General features: G+C 38.7%; 1 protein-coding gene across 1 annotated transcript in view; it reads left to right on the forward strand.

The window, feature by feature from the left end:
- Positions 1–18,707, forward strand: part of LOC112971908 (serine/threonine-protein kinase 32B) — a gene marked incomplete at its 3' end in the record, with an annotated part of 101,333 nt that overhangs the window by 47,407 nt on the left and 35,219 nt on the right. The window contains exon 3 of the mRNA XM_026077796.1: positions 16,741–16,914. Coding sequence (XP_025933581.1) covers positions 16,741–16,914 — 174 coding nt within the window. The remainder of the gene's footprint in view (positions 1–16,740; positions 16,915–18,707) is intronic.

Consider the following 18,707-nt stretch of genomic DNA (forward strand, 5'->3'; position numbering starts at 1 on the left):
GAAGGCTGCAGAACCACTTCGTCCTTTTCTTGCTTTTCATTTCTGTTTTGCAGACCAGCCACACCAATGGTCTGTATTAAAATTTATGTTCCTGAGGCAGAGCCAGAAACCAGATGGGTAGGCTAATAATCTGGACAGCATGTGCAGAGTGCTCTGCACTCAGTATTTCCTCTATGCTACAAGTCCGTGAAGTTGCTGAATGTTGTCATCATTGCTGGAGAGGAGAAATGATAGATTTATACCACTGGTTTAATACTCAGTTGTCTACGTAGGTGACTCCATGTTTACACACCCAACCTTTATAGCTATAAATGTATTTTCTGATTGTTTAGGTTCCTATTTAAAGATATAGCATAGGAATTACAGAAGAATATGGGACTAAGAAAGAAATGAGGACTTTTGCCTTCCCACTCTTGTATTTAGGCTGTTACTCAGCTTCATTTTTAGAATTTCAGTTTGCTTCACTGCTTTGCTGTATTTCTGAATCTGTACACAAGACCATAGTTAACATATCCTTTAACAAAGTCTCTGTAGTTATTTGCCTCCTTCTGTTAGAGGATAAATTTACTACTTCAGTTTACAAATCTGTGTGCTGAAAGTATTTTTCTATTTTTACTTCCCATAGTGTGTAAACTGCCTTTGGTCTCTGTTAGAATCTCTGGTTAATGTGTACAACAAATCAGTGTTTCTTTCCTAGACTTAATCCCAATTCAAAATGTTTTTCAGTCTCTCACGAACTTATTACAGGAATATCCTCAAATATTGTTTCCATTGTCCTCTCCAGTCTAGCTACAGCTGCCAGCCTAAGCACCAAGTGTCAGATCCACTGCAATTATTACTACAAATTCAGACAAATACAACTTGGGAGGAGAGTTTATAATGATTTTCTGTTAGTGTGAAGCAAAGTGAATTTGCTGTTATTGGAGCTGGATGAAATTTTTCCAAGGGAACTGTTTTCTATGAGGAAAACCTAAATTAAAGTGAATCAAATGTTCCGAAGACATGCCAATTAAGAAAAAAAATTTGTTGGAAACCCACCCCCTTCTCCTCTTGCCTGGGGGACTGTTAGACTGCCAGACTCTGGGCTCCCTTGCTAATGGGTTGTGAGGAAGAAAGGGCTCCCACACTGGCTTTCTGCCTCCTTCCCCCACATGCAGACTTCTGGATTGCCTAAGTGACAAGATCTCCACCCATCTCGGTGGGTGGACTGCCCAGCTCCCAGGCTTTTAGGCCAGCAGATACCTTTCCTGTGCCCTGGGGGAACAAGTTCCCTAGCAGACTTAGAAGCTCAGAAGCCTCTAGTGCATATTTTATTGAGGGAAATATCCAAAGGAAATACTTGGGATGTATCCAGAAACTCTTTTTTTCCCTTGCATCCTAAATTAAGAATAATAATATCTTTAAGTCACAAGACTCTTGTACTCTGGCTGTTGTAGAAGTCCTAGCAACTCTTGTAGTGCTTGGGCACTGGGATTAAAAAAATAAAAATAAAGGGATAAGAGTCTGGGATTTTCTAGGGGTATTTTGAACAGCAGTGAACCAAAATCTGAAGCACTGCTGCTTAGATCTCCTTCCTCAAGCTCCCCACCATTTTCTACATAAAGAAACATGTTGAGAGAGATTCAGGGAAAGATCAGGCCATGTGTATGATGAGGCAGAACAGGTCAGAAACAGAAGTAGCATCGGATCCTGTCATGTTGAGCAGTCTGAAGAAGAAACTGTTCAGCTGTTAGCACTGTAGGGGAAGGACAGTAGCTCTCAAGCTGTAGATTTGGGCATCCACAATGATTGGATCTGACTTACTCTCAGTCTCATCTTCTTGACCAACAACGCAAGATATCGCTTGTAGGATGCCTGTTCCAGTGCAGGACATGTAGCCAGGGAAGTCTTCCTGAAAGACAGCAGTAAGCCCATTGCTAGCTACTGTATACAGTTAATATCTATTGCATTCTTAATGAATTAATAGTGACTCAAACTAAAAATGTGGAAGCTGGCCAGTAGTACAAGTGAGGAGGTATGTGTACTTTCTATATTACTGCTTGGTTATGTGCTTCTGTTTGCTTTAGGAGACAAGATGCCTGGTGAAATAGGCTTTGGATGCAGTGCCAGAACAGGTTGCTCTTCTGTTAATGATCTCTCCTTAGTATAATGTTACTTTCACAGATGATCTTCTTTGCTGTCATTTGGGTCTCTCCCTTGCTCCTGACAGTTTGGCATGCTCCTCCTTCCTGTACCTCATTTACACTAAGCAGTTACCACAAATAACATCAGTGTGCCACGTTAAAATTAAAAATGAAGAGTAAATCTTGAAGGCTTGACAGACAATTCTGCAGAATAAATTTAAATGTCTAGGATGAGATAGAACCATAGTAGCTGACAACTGAAGTTCCTTCTTTCCTATTACTCTGAACCAACTTGATAAACTCAACTGTAAACTAAGAAGGCAAGAGGTACCTGAGTTTTATATCAAATCTTGCCATTTATTGTCACTATAATGCGAAGTGGGAAAACAAGCTGAAGCTAAAAGCGACAATGAGATCTGATTATTCAGGAACTACATTCTGACAAAAAATTCTGCCATGCCAAAAATATTGTTCTTTGGTAGCAGCTGGCATGAATAAAGAACTGTGAGTCATTGACAACTGTTCCCAGAAAAATGTAAACAAAAAGAAAACGGGCAGAATTAGGGTTCTTTATCATAGACTATCGTGATGTGCTGAGATCATAAAACCCCATTCCTGGGTCAGAAGGGCCCAAGAAACACACATTCCCATCAGGCATGCTTGTGCCTGGTGCTGGTCAGGAGGACCCAGCCTGGCAGCAGCTGCCTACCAGAAGTCTGGTGAGGGTTAGCACAGGGAGCCGGACCGCAGGTTGCAGGGGGCAGGTGTATACCTCTGCTGGTGTCCCAGCTGTTCTGCTAGGACCTGGCCCTTGATTTAGTATGCTGGCTTATGAGACTTTTCCCAGAGCTTTGGCTAATTCATGACACTGAAATCGGATAACATAATGCAGTAAAAGGTTTTTTTTTTGTTGTTTTTTTTTCTTTAGAGACATAGCCTTCCCCAGGACCTGAGAGCCATATTGAGCCTCTTATCTTTCTGCTGAGAGCAAGGAAGAACTTTTCTAACACGCTGCTTATGATACTGTGCAATTCAGAAAACAAAAAGATCCAAAAGCTCTACCAAAGTAAGATACCCCACTCCATCTGCTAAGAAATTGAGGGGAAATGAACACTTGATGCGTATGCAGTGGCGTCACATGAAGCACTGATGGCAGGCCCTCAGTTCCTATGGCTCAAGAACCACCAGGAAACAGAATACTTAAAATCCTGGGGTTTGGTTATCTGACTGCATGTATCCAAATTAGTTTAGTTTAAAATGCTGTCAGCTGAGACTAGCCGCATATTTGTTCCTAGCTTGCACCTTTATGGGAATGAAAGCCAATGAAGGTTATTTTGTGACTGGATGCGTGTCTGATTACTACAGTTTATGTGCCAACTCAATTGCTTATCATCATATGAAAGTAAGATGTGTTCAACTGAGGTGACTTTAAGTAGGCTTTGAGAATTTAACAGTCAGGCTTTAGTACTAACCAATGGGAATTAATGCAATTCGAGTATTTAAATTCCATAACTGACTTCAGGTACCCTAAGCATTTATCCTGCTGGGTTTTGAAAACAAAAACAGAACAAAGAAATAAATTAAAAGTTATTGAAATCTGCACAAGAATCTAAGGGAGGATCTTGTCTGAAGCTTTCATATGTGATAAAGGTGAAGTCAGTTTTAAACAGAATCTAAAAAGGAAGGTTTATTCTAAAAAGGATTCTTCTTCCCTAGAACATATACATGAATTTAGATGCAAGTGACTAGCTGGTCATTTTAGGGACTTTTCAGCACAGAAGAGACATGAATTCTTCTAAGTTAAATTCAGACATCAGCCTTGTTTCCTCTGTAATCAATGGAAAGAAGATGGTATCTTCAGAGAGTGAATCAGTACATCTACAGTCAGAGTTTCCTCTGGAGGTGTTAATCTTTCTCTACTTACTACACGGGTTTACTAGAGAAGCTAGTCTTCTAACCTAAAGCACATTAATAGGGTGCCTAAATGCAGGCAGGGTGAAACTAGTTTTAAAGAAGCTCGGTTCTAATAAGCTGTTTAGTGCAACCCATCTTGTCCCATTTGGGTTTATGACTAATGTTCTAGAAAGGCAAACAAAATTTTTTCATTTCTAAGTTTTCCAAGGTCTCTCAAGATTTGGTGTGTGGGTAAAAAGAAAAGGTGGTTTCAGGTATGCTCATAATGCTTGAGGAACCACTTAAATCACACTTGTATCTTACATCCCTTCTGGAAGAGCTGATTGTAGGGAAATCTTTGTGAGAAAAAAAAAAAAAGAAACTTTAAACTGAAACTGAAAACAACTCTCTGTCTTCAGTTATAATTACAGTGAGACAATAAACCTGCTATGTTCTGCACTACATTTTTCACATTAGTGTTCAGAATTTGTTCTGTCTTTTGGGCCTGGAAAGCTTGTGAAATAACTAGTGTGCCATTGAGAAGGTAAGCCTGAAATGCACTAGTAAAGATTCAACAGTGTGAACAGTATTTCACTTCAACTTGTTTAATTTATTGCAACATTTCAGAAATGTTGCACAGTTTAAAGACAGGCTATATCGTACTAAGAGGAGTGTCTCTGAGGACTTCTCTGAAAATGTTAGCAGGCATCTACATGTGATTGAAAGTACTGTGCTTTACCACTGCAGTTTTAAATTAACTAAGTCATTTTCAGAAAATAGGAGGAGTTGCTTATGTGAAACCTTTCGAGCCAGACTTGGCTGGTTTTATTCACCAAAGGTAGTGTCAGAGAGGAAGAGATTCTGTGGGAAACTGGCTGACAAGTTTTGGGGTATTTCTACCACAAAAACAAAAGAAAGCAAATCATTCATAGCAGAGAGAGAGGTTTTGGTCTACAGCAAAGTCAGGCAGAGGGAAGGGTGTAACTGGACATCTGTCAAATTCCGGCGAGGCAATGGACTACAGAAGGCGTACATAGGCAAGGTAAGCCTGGGCTGCATTTTCTAGGCCACATACAAAGAAAAATGAAGGTTTTCATGTAGCTCAGAAGAGAACCTGGTTCAGGCCTAGCTAAATAAAAAAAGGAAAGCTCTATTTTAAGTCTCTCAACTCATACAGGGTGCTCACACATACAGATACACGTACACAGTCACTGCAGTGTATAAGGCTGTATAGGGCAAAGACTTAGGCCTATTCTTAACCTCAAAATGTGTTTGTTTATTTTTCATTTAGTGATGTTTTTCTTGTGCTGAAGGTTAAATCTGTATGATTGAAGTTTAACTGTGAATGCTGCATCTTTGATGTTTCTTTGCTTCATAAACCTGAAAGAACAGTTTTAAAAAATTGTCTCTAAAATAGAACAGTGTTGAAGTTAAAAATAGGGAGAGTTTGGAGGTCATTTGTTTTAATCCACTCCAAGTTTGACTGCTGAACTTTGGATTACACCGAAGTATGAATCTAAACCTGCAACTGGGTTTCTCAATAGCTCCTGTTGCTCCAGCCAAACCTTAGAGCCAAATACTCTGAAGCTTTGGGTTATTCAGCCTGGTTGAAATCTTTGATTGGTAATTTCTGTCTATATTTAGAAATGTTGGCAACAATTTTTTTTTCTTTTTAATCTTCCACTAGATGAAGCAAGTGTTGTGAATATCAGGTAGCAAGATTGTCAGAAAGATGAAAGAGAAACAGAGAAAATGCTCCATGGGACAAATATCTGCTCAAATTCTTCAGTGCTCCTTTTCCTTGTAAATATCCCCAGTTTAGAGACCCAATCAGCTGGTATAATGAAAAGATCCAAGCTTTGCAAGCTGAAGACTGGGCTCTGGACTTGCTTCTGAAATTTGCATGTTTTCAGTCTACATTTCCCACTGAGCTTTTTCTTTCTCCCTCTATCCCAAGAATCCACCTTTCCTGGAGATCTGTTTCCTGTGTTTCACCGAACTTGAGCAGAGGGTTTGGACTAGATGATCTCCAGAAGTCCTTTCCAATCTCAGACATTCTGTGATTCTGTGTGGGTCATGGGGACTTGTTCGCATGAGAGGTAGTTTCTCTGAGTTCTTTGTATATGTTGTCTGTTGCTTGCTTCAGTTGGACATGTTTGTGACAAGCAGAGACAAGAGAGACTAGCTGGCACCACACAAATAATTGCTACTGCTGTAGGGCCACGTGCGTATGAAGTGATATAAATTAGCCGTGATAATAACATGAAATGATAATGAAGAACTTGGCAAATATTCATTAAGTACAATGAAAATAGCCAGTCACAACACATCTCCAACATTGCTGAGTGGATTTTAGAGTCTGCGTTCAGCTGGGAATATCAGCAAATCCCAAGTGCCTTCTCTATATGCTATTATTCACTCAAGCAGAATAGGGTTCTTGTGTGTAATTGTGATGTACCTATCATAAAGAAGGCTATATAGAGAATAGGAGATAGTGCAGACTTTTCCTTAATCCTCTCAAAAAAATATATATGGAAGATAAAATACTTGGAAAAAAAGATTGATGAAGAAACTAACTGAACTTAGTGAAAGCTGCCATGATCTTTGTGATAGCAGAAAAAATAAAATGAGCTTTGATGATCGGAAAGTACTTTTAGAGATGGATAACTTCAAAAAACAAATCACTGTTAGTCTATGGGCATAAAAAAGTTGCCAGAGCAATAACAATGGCTAGCAGTGTGGCTGCTTGGTAGCTTTTCTGCTTTTAGTCATTCATAGCGCAACAGAAATTCTGCCTATTTGTCTGAAACTTTCCAGATTCCAAACAAATGTTTATAACGGGTTCAGCAAATGTCACTTATTACCTCAAAAATACTGTGGAGTGATTTTCTGCCTTGGGCATCTCTATCCAATCTCTTCAAAATGGCTAGCCAGTAATTTTGCCAGGTACCCTCTCAAACTGGAAACCTTGTTTCTTGGTAAGCAGCACTCACTAATGCAAATATTTCATGGACTGGATTATCCAGTTCCATTTATACACTCCTTTTTCTCTGTATGATATAAAACCAAATTTCTGACCAGCTGCAAAGTTGGAAATTGGTACTCCCACTAAGGTGCTGCAGAGCAGTTTATGGGGTGGATACATGACAGTCGAAGCAGGAGAGTGGATGTTTCAGAGCCCTTGCTCTGATGCTCTTAGTGGGATGCAGGAAACAGGATGTGGCAGCTGATGCCAAACAGGGTCCCAGCAACATGAATCCATCATGCAATGACTCCTTTTGCACCCTCTCCTGCATTAATCTTTCATGGTGTGAGATCATCTGGCCCTTGTCTACAAATTGTTAAGTTTTAGAGAAGCAGCTTGTTCGTGGGTTAAAGAGCAGAGCTAGCACATGAAGCTATGGGCTCTTCTGACTCTGCCTGTCCCCATGTTCTTTGGGAAATCTCTCACTTACCAAGCTGCAATAGCAAGATTATAGCTAGCAAGCTGAGGAAAGTAATGTCTAGCTGACATTGTGGGTCTCACCTGGAGCAGTGTGTCCAGTTTGGGGCCTTCCAGTATAACAGATCAACAAATGGCGGGGAGTCCAATGGAGAAAATTTAAGATGGTTAGGGGTCTGGAGCACATGATGTTCAAGGGGCAGCTGAGGGTTTCTTTAGCTTGGAGAAGAGAAAGGAAGGGCGAATGGGGATCTAGTTGCAGTCCTACTCCCAAAGAAGGTGGCATAAGGATGGCAATATATACAGATGGAGAAAAACTCTTTGAGATGCACAGTGAAAGGAAAAGAGACAACGGTGACATGGTGGAGCAGGGGAAATCCCAGTTAGCTATAAGCAAGAAATCCCCCCAAAACTCAGTGACTGGCTAGAACAGACAGCTTGGAGAGGCTGTAGAATTTCCATCCTTGGAGATTTCCAAAATTTTTCTGAATGAGGCCCTGAGCAACCATATCAAACTTTGAAATTAGCCCTGCTTTGAGCAGGAGGTTGCACTTGGTGACCTTCAGAGCACCCTTCCAGCTTAAATTATTCTATGAATTTGTGTTAACATTCAGTGAACACTATTCAATAATAATGTAAAAAATATATCACTTGGTTGTGGTCCATATAAAACCCTGGCTCTAAGTTCTTCACACATGATCTAGGGGAACAGTAAACTGTAGTCTAAATAGTAAGAACTGTTTCTAAATCAGGAGATGACTACCAATATTTTGATCACAAGGTTTCTCTACCATACTGTAAAAGATACCAGGATTAAATATAAGCAAAATATCCACAGCTATTACCATTACCCACTTCTCAAATGACCCTCATTCTCAGCTAGCATGTCCAAAATCGGAGGCAGAAATAGAGATACTATCTTTAGAGGGAGCGAGGTATGGGTGATTAGAGCCAGATGGAGGAGTGAAAGAGAAGAAGCTCTGGGGTGAACCATCTAAGGTGATCAGGACTCACAAAGAACTCCAATAGCTCAACACAACATTTATCAATAACCTGTAGTTTATGTATATAAAAATGCAGTAATGAGGATTATTTCATTAGGCAAAGGCATAGTGCATAGTAAAACAGTAAACAGTGCTTATTTATTTTCCATTTTGCTTTTGTATCTTTATATCATTACTGTTCTTTGCTGCCTGCTTGCTGTTTGGTTGCTGAGCGTGCCTGGGATGAGCCGAGCCTAATGCTATGGCTGTGCAGAAGGGAATGAGGAGCAGTTGTTTTTCAGATCAAAGAGCATTTCTGGCCTCTTCTCATCCTCCTGGAGGAGGAAAAACCCACTTCTTCCATGTGTAGATGAATATTAAAATAGCTCTAATTGACAACCCCTAGCTGGTTTGGAGCTAATATGAATTGGTATTAGTTATATGAATATATGCGATGGTAATGAGTTTGCAGCATGTTTCTCACTACCTTTGCTGCAACAGAAATTCTCAGAGCATCTTAAAACTTCATTTCAGGCTATTCTTTATTTAGTCAATTTTCTTAGCTATTCCCTTTGGTCACATCAGGGCTAAATGGAATTCGAGATGCTATTTCAAATAAGCAGAAACAACTTTATAGAACAGTTTTCCTATCTCAAAAGTTTTTAATGTAATCTTTAAAAATATTTTTATATATTTGTACAGAAATAAAAGAATTAATTGTCCCTTGTCCTTAACAGCCTTTGGAGAAATGGCTCTTGTCTTTCTGAGTTTGGAAGCAAATTTCCATTTTTTTGCAATAAAAGACTTCTATAAAATAGTTTGCAAGTGCAAATCGCAAATCCAAATAACAAATGCTATCCATTTTCCAAAATGACAAAAGAAATCCATAGAACGGTGAGCAAGACAGACATTATGAAAGAACATTTCAAATGTGTGTGCTCAAATTTAAGAGGTTCATAAATCAGGGGGGGTGTCACTTGAAGTTTGTCTTTGACTGGCAGAAAATAAAAACTTCTTGAAATGTCTTTAATTAGTTTGGACATCTCATTTTATAAGCTAAGCAATTCAAATATAAGTATTTGCTATTCCCATCACTGTGGATATAAAAGTTTTCAGTGTATCTTTGCAGTTAAAGCACAGGCAAGTTTTTAATGACTTGACATAAGAATAAATAATGGTATTACTAGCCATACTTTGCACCCATGCTTTTCTTCTCTACTTAACTATTCAGTGCATAGTTCTCTGTCAAACCCAAATTATTCAAGTTTTTAAGTGATATTCTCTTTTTTCAATACAGTCGGTCCCTGGTGACCCTTTTACTGACCAACAAAGGAGTGAGGAGTATTCTATAACACAGTACACAAATTGGGCTATTAAGAAACCAAAACAAGGCAATCAAGAAATAATGACACTAAAACCATTAATTATGCCCTTTCCCTACACAAGGGTGTTATGACAGAATCATTAATTGCAGGACAATGTATTAACTGTACATGAAGAAGATGCAAGCTGCCTTTAGCTTCAGAAATTCATTGGTAATACCATTCAGTATTAAGAGGCATTGTATACTATGCTATATTTTAATGTCATGGTGGTTTAACTTCTCTTTATTAACCAAAACTTTCTGTATGGCATAATCTATAGCATATATGTATTAGTAATTTTGTCAGCTTTTAATGTATTTTCTTACCAGTTCCCAGCACAAAATTCCTTCAATTTAGACGTTAAAGCAGTGAATTTTTCCAAATTTTGGATTTGCTTTTTTACTATATATTCAAGGCAAACCTGTTTACTTTTCTCTGATATGTATTCTGTGTCACAAGCTGCATAGAGACTATTAATTTCTTTTTTTTTGTTCTGTTTTTTATACATTTCAAGTAAATAACTATAATAGGCTGTGTGCTATACTTTTTCAGATCTTTGAACTTTGTAAAGGAAAGATAAAACGATGCTTTTCTAGCCTGGCAAAATATAATAACCATTATATATATGCTGGCCATGCAAGGTAGTTAGACATGGGATCTTTGTTATCTGGCACTTTTATCTTAATAAATACTAGTGTTCATTGTAAGGCATATAGGTAAGAAGGAGAGATGGGATTCCTGTGCATTATCCAGTCTTGTGATTGCGGTGCACCTAACCATGCTGCCTCATGTTTTCCTGTAGAGAATCTACTGGCATTTTCCATTGCCGTTTATCCATAAGCAGTTTCTATGCATGGCTATTTTGTGCAAGCCTTAAGAGTTTTGCAGAAACCGAAGAGCAGAGCCTGTGTCCTGTCTCAGAACAGTCATATTCATTGTGCATCTTTATTAGCCAAATACGTGTGCAGCATTGGTTTCTGTTGCTTAGGAAGGTAGCAAGGTGACTCCTTCGTATCTGGAGTTGTGTAGAACTATCCACAATGTAAAAACAGAGTAGGTCAGTAGCAATTCTGCTGATGAAAGTTGCTGTTTTATCAATAGGAAAGCTGAGCAGAATCAGCTGTGGTAGGCTTTCTCACAGAAAGCAGGTCATTGTTCAAAAGGTTGCCACTAAGTAAAGATCTCAGAGTCTTCAGCTTTGTTTTACCTTCCAAAAAGGATTCCCAGACCTTTGGGATCCACAGCTTAATGGTGTATTTGCCTAAGAGATTACCAAGCATTGGTACACTGGTGCTTCTGGAAATTTTGCTGTGAGATAAAGATTCTGTAAGATCTGGTGATCCTTGGAAACATTAGCAGGAGATTCCTGCTCAGGGACTTGGAAGCCATGAAAACCCTGATTTGGGGTAAGGGCTCTGGAATTTGCACTCCTACATAAAATCTAAAATCTACTTTTGAACAGTCTGTTTAAAAGGAGAAACCATGTAGTCCAGACATAGCCCCATGACTTCTCTGAAAGAGACCAGTTTGACCAGTTAATGAGAGTTACACCATCAACTGCCTACCCCCTCTTGGACAAGCTGAATGGGATTATGTGAGTTAAAGAGAAGCTTTTTCTGTTGGGATGTGTTTGTGTTTGAAGGTTCCTCAAGGCATTGCTAATTCAGGCCAGTTTTGAGCAGCTCTGCAGCAGGATTGAGCAGGGCTCGCAGAGGGAACTCGTAAAGCGCTGAGACGTAAGGCCAGTCCTTCCTAAGCCCTTTGGGTTCCTTATTTCAACTGCAAAGTTAGGCGCCAATGTACTGCTCCAGTTCACTGCTTTGCACTGCTCTGGTGACACTGAATATCTGTAAAGTGCACTTCAGTCTCTGGTGTGCTCTGTCTACTTTTCCAGTGCACAAGAAAATCTATGATCAGTGGGGTTTTGCATTGCTAAAAAAAATTACCTCCTCCCCGTAATACTACCAGGGGAAAACAAGGAAAAGATCTTGCTTTAAATTTCTAATTAGGAGCTACCAAGACTTAATCAGTTATCATATTCACTACAAAGCAGAGCTGTGGTTAGTTGAATGTCTGAATTGTGCATTTCTTGCCTTTACCGATGACCTCAGATTTATAAAGTTTGGTTTGGGCTTAATGACAAAGTCTTTATAATATGTTTTTACTCTTAAATTAAAGTTATACATAAAATATCCATCACAATGTCCTTTTCCGCAGGTAGTACATATGAAAAAAGGAAGGCTGGATAGTGGGTGCCTCGTCTGGCAGGATTTCAAAGAAAAATTACCCTGGTTAACAAAGAAGATGGAATATAAAGGGGAAAAATGATCTTAATAATTCTTCTGTAACTGCTTACGTAAAGAGACAGAGAGATAAATAATAAATAAAAATATGATATAAATACAAAAAATATAGATATTATAAAAACAAATAGAGAGATATAAATATGAAAACAAATGTAACTCATTCAGAAAGTGCTTTGTTTCAATTTGTTTCCATGGAGGAGTTTATTCAATTGTAATTTATCTTCCAGCCTGAAAATAATCAAAAGTCCAATTTGTTGTTGCTAGGGGCATTATTATTTTATCTTAATTTGAAGAAAGCTGATTCTAATGCATTAAAACTTCTCTTTAAGCAAGAGAAAGCAGAGACTAGTACTGTAATTAGAATTGTTTTCCTACAACTGCTTCATGACGCTACTTTTTTGAAGAAAAAAACAAACAAACCTGAATCCAAAGAAAGCAATTAACTACAAGCCATTTATTCTCTCATTTCTGTGAGTATTAAACCTGTGGCTTTACAGTAACTTAGTAATATGGTATTCAATAGTAGTCACAAGGCCATAATTCATTCAGTAAGGTATTTCTCAGCTACCTGGTTAACATAAAAATCCAAAACAACCTCTGATTTTACTTCAGAATCAATCAGCCCTTTTGTATGTCTTTTGCCTTTGAGCAGATGAGAAGCTTATGAAACTAAAATTACAGCGCTTGCTCCAGGAGCTGATCTCCACTTGGCTGATTTGCCACGAGCCCCTCCCCACCCTCTGCAACCCACAGCAATATTTTCAAAGATTCATTTTTCAGGGGGCCAATATTTCACTTTCTGTCAATTTCAGTTCTTAGACGAATAAATCAAACCCACTTATTTCTTGAAATATTGGAAAGAGAGATGTTAAAAGGGAATACTTCATTTTTTGTGTAAAGAAAGAATATTGGATTTGCACAAGGGAGAGAGACAGAGAACAAAACTGGTTGTGACCATGACAAATGAATCCCATAGGAGTTGGTGCACCAAGTTCTGTGGGTCCTCTGCGCAGCGCAGGAGTAACAGTGGTCAGTTCCCAGCTGCACCGCAGGACCCGGAGGGACTCCTGCTCAGCAGTTTAAAACTTGCTAGCTGCAGGAGCTACTCAGTGGAGTGGCCACCAGAGGCCTTCTGCTGCTTGACATGTCCCAGCCCTCCTCTAGGTTTCAGGCATAGAAATTTAGTGGAATAATCTCATTTACCCTCCAGAAAATCTCCAGTCTGTAGCACCTTTTATCTCATCATGATCTGAACCTGGCAGTCTGAGAAATGCCATCCATGCAGGTTTGAGCCAAGTGGATCGACAGTACAAGGAAAATGCCATTATCCTTGGCTATATGCATACCATTAGCACAGTGATGTGTGTTGGGTGCAATATAATTTAGCAAGAGTGAAAATGTCCACTCTGTATATTGAACATGTCCACCCACAGTACCTTTCTTTCTAACTGGACATATGCAGCTCATGCTCAGCCAAAGCTGTATAAATACACAATACTTACAATAGGATCAACAGAGTTACCACAGATATACATCAACATAAATAACAAAGAAAAATCTGGCTCCAAGTGAGAGAGGAGAACATTGGAGAGAGTATACAAAGCTCAGTAAGAACTGTGTCTCAGTGTGCACTATCATTCTAGCTTTAATGCCTAAATAAAGTTGGCCTGTGCTCCATTTACAGATTGTGACAGATACAGGAAGGCTGGTGAATGCAGGCGTTAGCCATACTTTTGTATCTCTGCAGGCTTCATTCTTTTTTTGTCTGTTTGGATTCTAATTATGTTGTTCCAGGGGTACAGTCTCCGCTAGAAGCCTTGTAGCTGTGTTTGTAAGGATTGCAATTAGGTTAATCAGTTTGTCTGAGAGGCGAGATGTTGTAGCAGGAGCCCAATCATTCACTAACAGGTCTGGCAGCTCCCAGGACAAAACCCACCTCTCGTCCTCCCAACCTAGATTCCCTGAGATGCCAAAAAAGTCCCAGAAAGTCCCAGAGCTGTGAATGGGCGGAGGCTGGCTGAGTCCTGGGGGGAAGCGTTATGTATTGCCATACCGCTCTTTACTCTTCCTTGAGCATCTGTTCTTCAGTGACTGTCGTGTTGGATAAATCTCTAGACTGACCCAGGGTGGTTGCTCTTATGTTGTTACAGCATGTGAGCAGAAATAGCACACAACCCTCTGCACCTGACTCTGTAGACATGCCCTAAGACTATTCAAATATTGGTATATTCTGACATAACACAATGGGACAGAGTACCAGCTCTTTCCATGTCTACTTTTTGATCTCTCTTTTAAATCATTCGCCATTCACAGACACGCCAAGAAGTTACTTGGGAAATAATAAAGTGCCACCATTCCCTGCCGTGCACGCTGTATGGCTGTACAGAAATCAGAGTGCATCAGCAGAGTCTCAAGCCTGGAGTGAAAATCCATTTCCAGCTTGGGTGGGGCCAAGATTTCACATTTATTTCTGGATGGTTCTGATGGCTCTTTTATCTGGACTAAACATTTATGGATACGCTTTGAAATAAGCTCATCATTTTTCCGGGAACGGGAGTAGTTGTTGAATTTAAAACGAAGTTCACAACAGTCACTCTTTACCCTGCCTTCACCATTGACAGCTGAATCATTAAAGAAATGACTCAGGGCATTTTTCTTCTCAAGACCAGAGTTGCGTCAAAACTATTTCTACTGACATGTAATCACATGATTCTAGACACTGTGAGACCTCTTTAGTCCCAGACTAGACACAATATTTCATTTATACATTTAAGTACAGAGTTTTCAGTCTGTAACTTTTGATTTCATTTTTTTTTTAATATAGAAAGGAACCAGACAAAATCTACTTTATTTCTTCCTTCAGTTACTGCTTTAATAATCTCTCTCATTACATGTGTTCATAGCTACAACTACTCCATTTAAAAATACAGCAGTGTCAAAAAAGAAAAAAAGTCTTAAACATCAACTACATATTTAAGCTTCCTTTTGAGATTGCTCCAGGCTCAGCAATGCACAATGTTCAGGGTAATTTGAATATAATTGAAGCCTTCTCTTTTCTTGTGTTATGAAATTCTGAGTCTCTGGAGGTGAGTAGACACCGTGCGCCACCTACTTTACTATTTTGTTTCAGAGATTTGACTTATTAAGAAGTAAGTTTAATGCAAATAAAATGGCTTTCCCCTCCTGGCATTTGGCAGGCATACAGAAGTGCGACAGAAGAGCAGAGTACCTAGAGACACTTGCTTCTCAGAGCTGTGTGCTGAAAGAATAGAAAGCATTTAAATTCAAAACGAACCATCTGTGACAACCCCTAAGCAGTGCCTCATTTCAGAAAGTGCAAGCCTGGGAATAAAAGTGAAACTGTATGTAGCTGCCAATTAAAATAATCTAATATAGACTTTTCTGCTTTTTTTTTTTTTTTTGGTATGGATTTTCTGAGAACCCACTCTGTTTCATTTCTTTAGTATATGTTTTACAACTGAAAGGAAGACTATTTAAAACTGTAGTCAACATATATTAGACACTTCATGGGATAAAAGGTGATGGAAGAGGCATCATTGTGGTTCACCTCTCAGCAGTTCATATCTACAACTGATATAAGCTAATATAACTTTAAGTCCAAACGAATACTAAAACTATTTCTCAGACAAGAGTGATTTCATACTAGAAATAAGGTATTCACCATTCCCCATTTGGGAATTTTAAAATACTGTATCTTAGAAAGTCAGCATTCAGAAATGAAAACCAGAGAGTTTCTGTCAGTTTACTCAGATCAGAGGAAAATAGCGCAATGGCAGCATACCCAAGGTAAGTAGAAACACATGGAAATTCCTGCTTGCCCAAGCACTATATACACTATATATTGGCTGTCTATACCTTTGGATTTACAGGATTTAAATCAGATCAGAATTTGGACCTCAGAGTATTCAGCGTGCTGTTCTGGGAAAAGATCCAGAAGAATTCGCTCAATAACCATGAAGACTCTGTCACTTTATAAGATATAAATCGTACACTGAAAAAATATGTAATGTTAGGCAGTACAATTACAGTTTTATTTCTTATTGAATTTGGAGCTACACTGCAAGCTGTAGAGAATACGCAATAAGAGAACATCACGTACATTTACTGAATTCAGAATATACCCCCAGGATATAAGGTTCACATCCCGCCACGATACTTTTCTTACGCAGGGAGCTACAGTTGTTTGTGTATTAAAACTAAGTGTGTTTCACTGGCCTTATTTTTACTGCTGCTATTTAGAAGGCCATTTTGGCCAACTGAATGAGTATACAGTTATCTAAAAACCCATAAACCTGAAAGGTATTTTAAATACTGTTTCATCAACATTCAGGTGTTAATCTATGGTCAAAGAAATCGAGACAGCAATACATCAGCAGTTTAAGCTCTGCTTGCCTTGAATATGCAAAGAGTCCCACCACCATCAAAGTTTGGCCACAGGTGGGGACTGCAGGCTTCAAGTGTTACATACAGCAGTGGAGAAATTGGAGCGTTACTTCTGAGCAAATTAGGGCCTTAACATGAACAAATCTACTTCTGAGAGACACCCCCAAGGCATGGCTGCGGCTGTTTCTTTGACCATGGCACCTCAGCTGTGACTCTTCCTTCCAGGTATTCTTTTCAAGATGAAGAGGACATGTTCATGGTGGTTGATCTCCTGCTTGGAGGAGATTTGCGTTACCATCTGCAGCAGAGCGTCCACTTTAACGAAGGAACTGTTAAGCTGTACATTTGTGAGCTGGCACTTTCCCTGGATTATTTGCAGAGATACCACATCATTCACAGGTGAGTGGATTTTAGTTGAGGCATGGACTACTTGCTTTTGGCAGAGCATGGGAATTTTATCTTGCATCTGATTATATAGTTTTGTTTATCCAAAACCTGTACACCCATTCGAAAGTTTTCATTGTTGCACAAAGGTATCCAAGGGTAGAATTTGGCTCTAAAAAGTTTTTTTTTTTAAGTATTTTTTCTTCTGTCAGCCATTCAGTAGCCCCATTTCCATGCATATCCTTCTCATACTACCTTTTATTTTCTCTTGATCACATACTATCATGTATGATTTTTAAACACTACGTAAAACATGTAACAGCCTCCTGGCTGCTTTTAATTTATTTTTAATTCTCCAGTGTCCCAATCTGCCTGAACACACAAATGTTATAATTCAGTGCAACAATTTCATACCACAACATGAAACATCAGGAAAAGGTCACAAAACCAAAGGCTGAGAATGAAGAATAATTTGTTAGCTTCCTGAACCTGCTCGAAGGTCAAAAGGAGGAGAAGAGGCAGGGAAATAAGAGAAATAGACAGAAATAAATTGCACCAGCAGTAGGTGGTGTATTTTTTGTGCTTTTTTTAGATTACAACCATCTTCTCTTTTTACTGCTTTTCAAGAATTTAAAGTAATCACAGTATTTGTGTCCAAAAAATTGTCAAGCATCAGGGTCTGTCTGTTTTCCTTAAACAATTTGTCTATTTTCCTTAAACAATTCTGTGTTTAATTAAGGTAGGGGAGTGAGGACCTTTATGATGTTAGCACAGCAACTGTGGAATTATAAAATGATGGTCTTGATCCTGCTCCATTTTTCTATTTTTAGGCTGAATTTCGCCTTTTTAGGCTGTATTTCTCCTTGATTTACGGTGGTATGAATAGGAAAAGAATCAGTTTTGTGAGTCACCATAGCTGGATGTGAATATCAGAGACCAAAATGAACTCATCTGAACCATAGATCTACCAGTGACCAATGTAAATAAATTCCTCCAAATGTCTTAATTGAGAGTTGTCATCCTGTCCACCTAGCAGAGCTGTCTCATGATTTCATAGTAAAGAGCTAATAAAAATTATGATTTCACTTTCTGAAGAGGGAGAGATTAATAAGAAATTTATACACTCTGAGGTACAGAGGCAGGTGGTTGTCCGTATTACTGAAATTGCACAAGACAAAAATTCAAATTCAAAAAAAATTCAAATAAACACTGCAACTGTTGTTTTGCTTGCAATTAAAACTCCCACAAATGTTGCAAGCATTTTCTGCAATCTTGTATTCTCAGCATACTGTTTTTATTTCAGTACAATTCCATGTATTCTGCATATGTTTTCCTTTCTTAGGGAATGTTTTAAAAAGACAAGCTCAGAATTTCATCTGACCTTTGTTTCTATGCCTTAAGGAATGTTCTTGGTGAAAAGCAAACTGATGAGAGTTTTTCTCATCCTCATTCTAATGATGAGAAATTTTATGCAAATAAGCTGTCAAAACATTCATGAGAGAATCCAGTTTCTAATCAAAACTTGTATTTTGTTACTTGTTACTAAGCCTGCAGCTTAAATAAGGTGGCAAATGTCTTGAGAAAATGAAAGACCAGATCCAAGTGTTTGTGACTGTAAGTTTTCACGACAGTGTCTGCATTGTCATGGTCCAACTGTAAAGCTGAGCAAAACCCAGATGGAAAGAACCTTTTGTTCATTTCTGTATTACTTGATCATGAATGCTAAGAAGTTAATTCTTTTTTGCACTAGTTGTATTATAAATTAACTCCACTGACTTCAAAAATTGTTGATTTGCACCAAGGTAAGT

Source organism: Apteryx rowi, unplaced genomic scaffold (assembly GCF_003343035.1).
Source record: "Apteryx rowi isolate R43461 unplaced genomic scaffold, aptRow1 scaffold_462, whole genome shotgun sequence".
NCBI classification, from domain to species: Eukaryota; Metazoa; Chordata; class Aves; order Apterygiformes; family Apterygidae; genus Apteryx; species Apteryx rowi.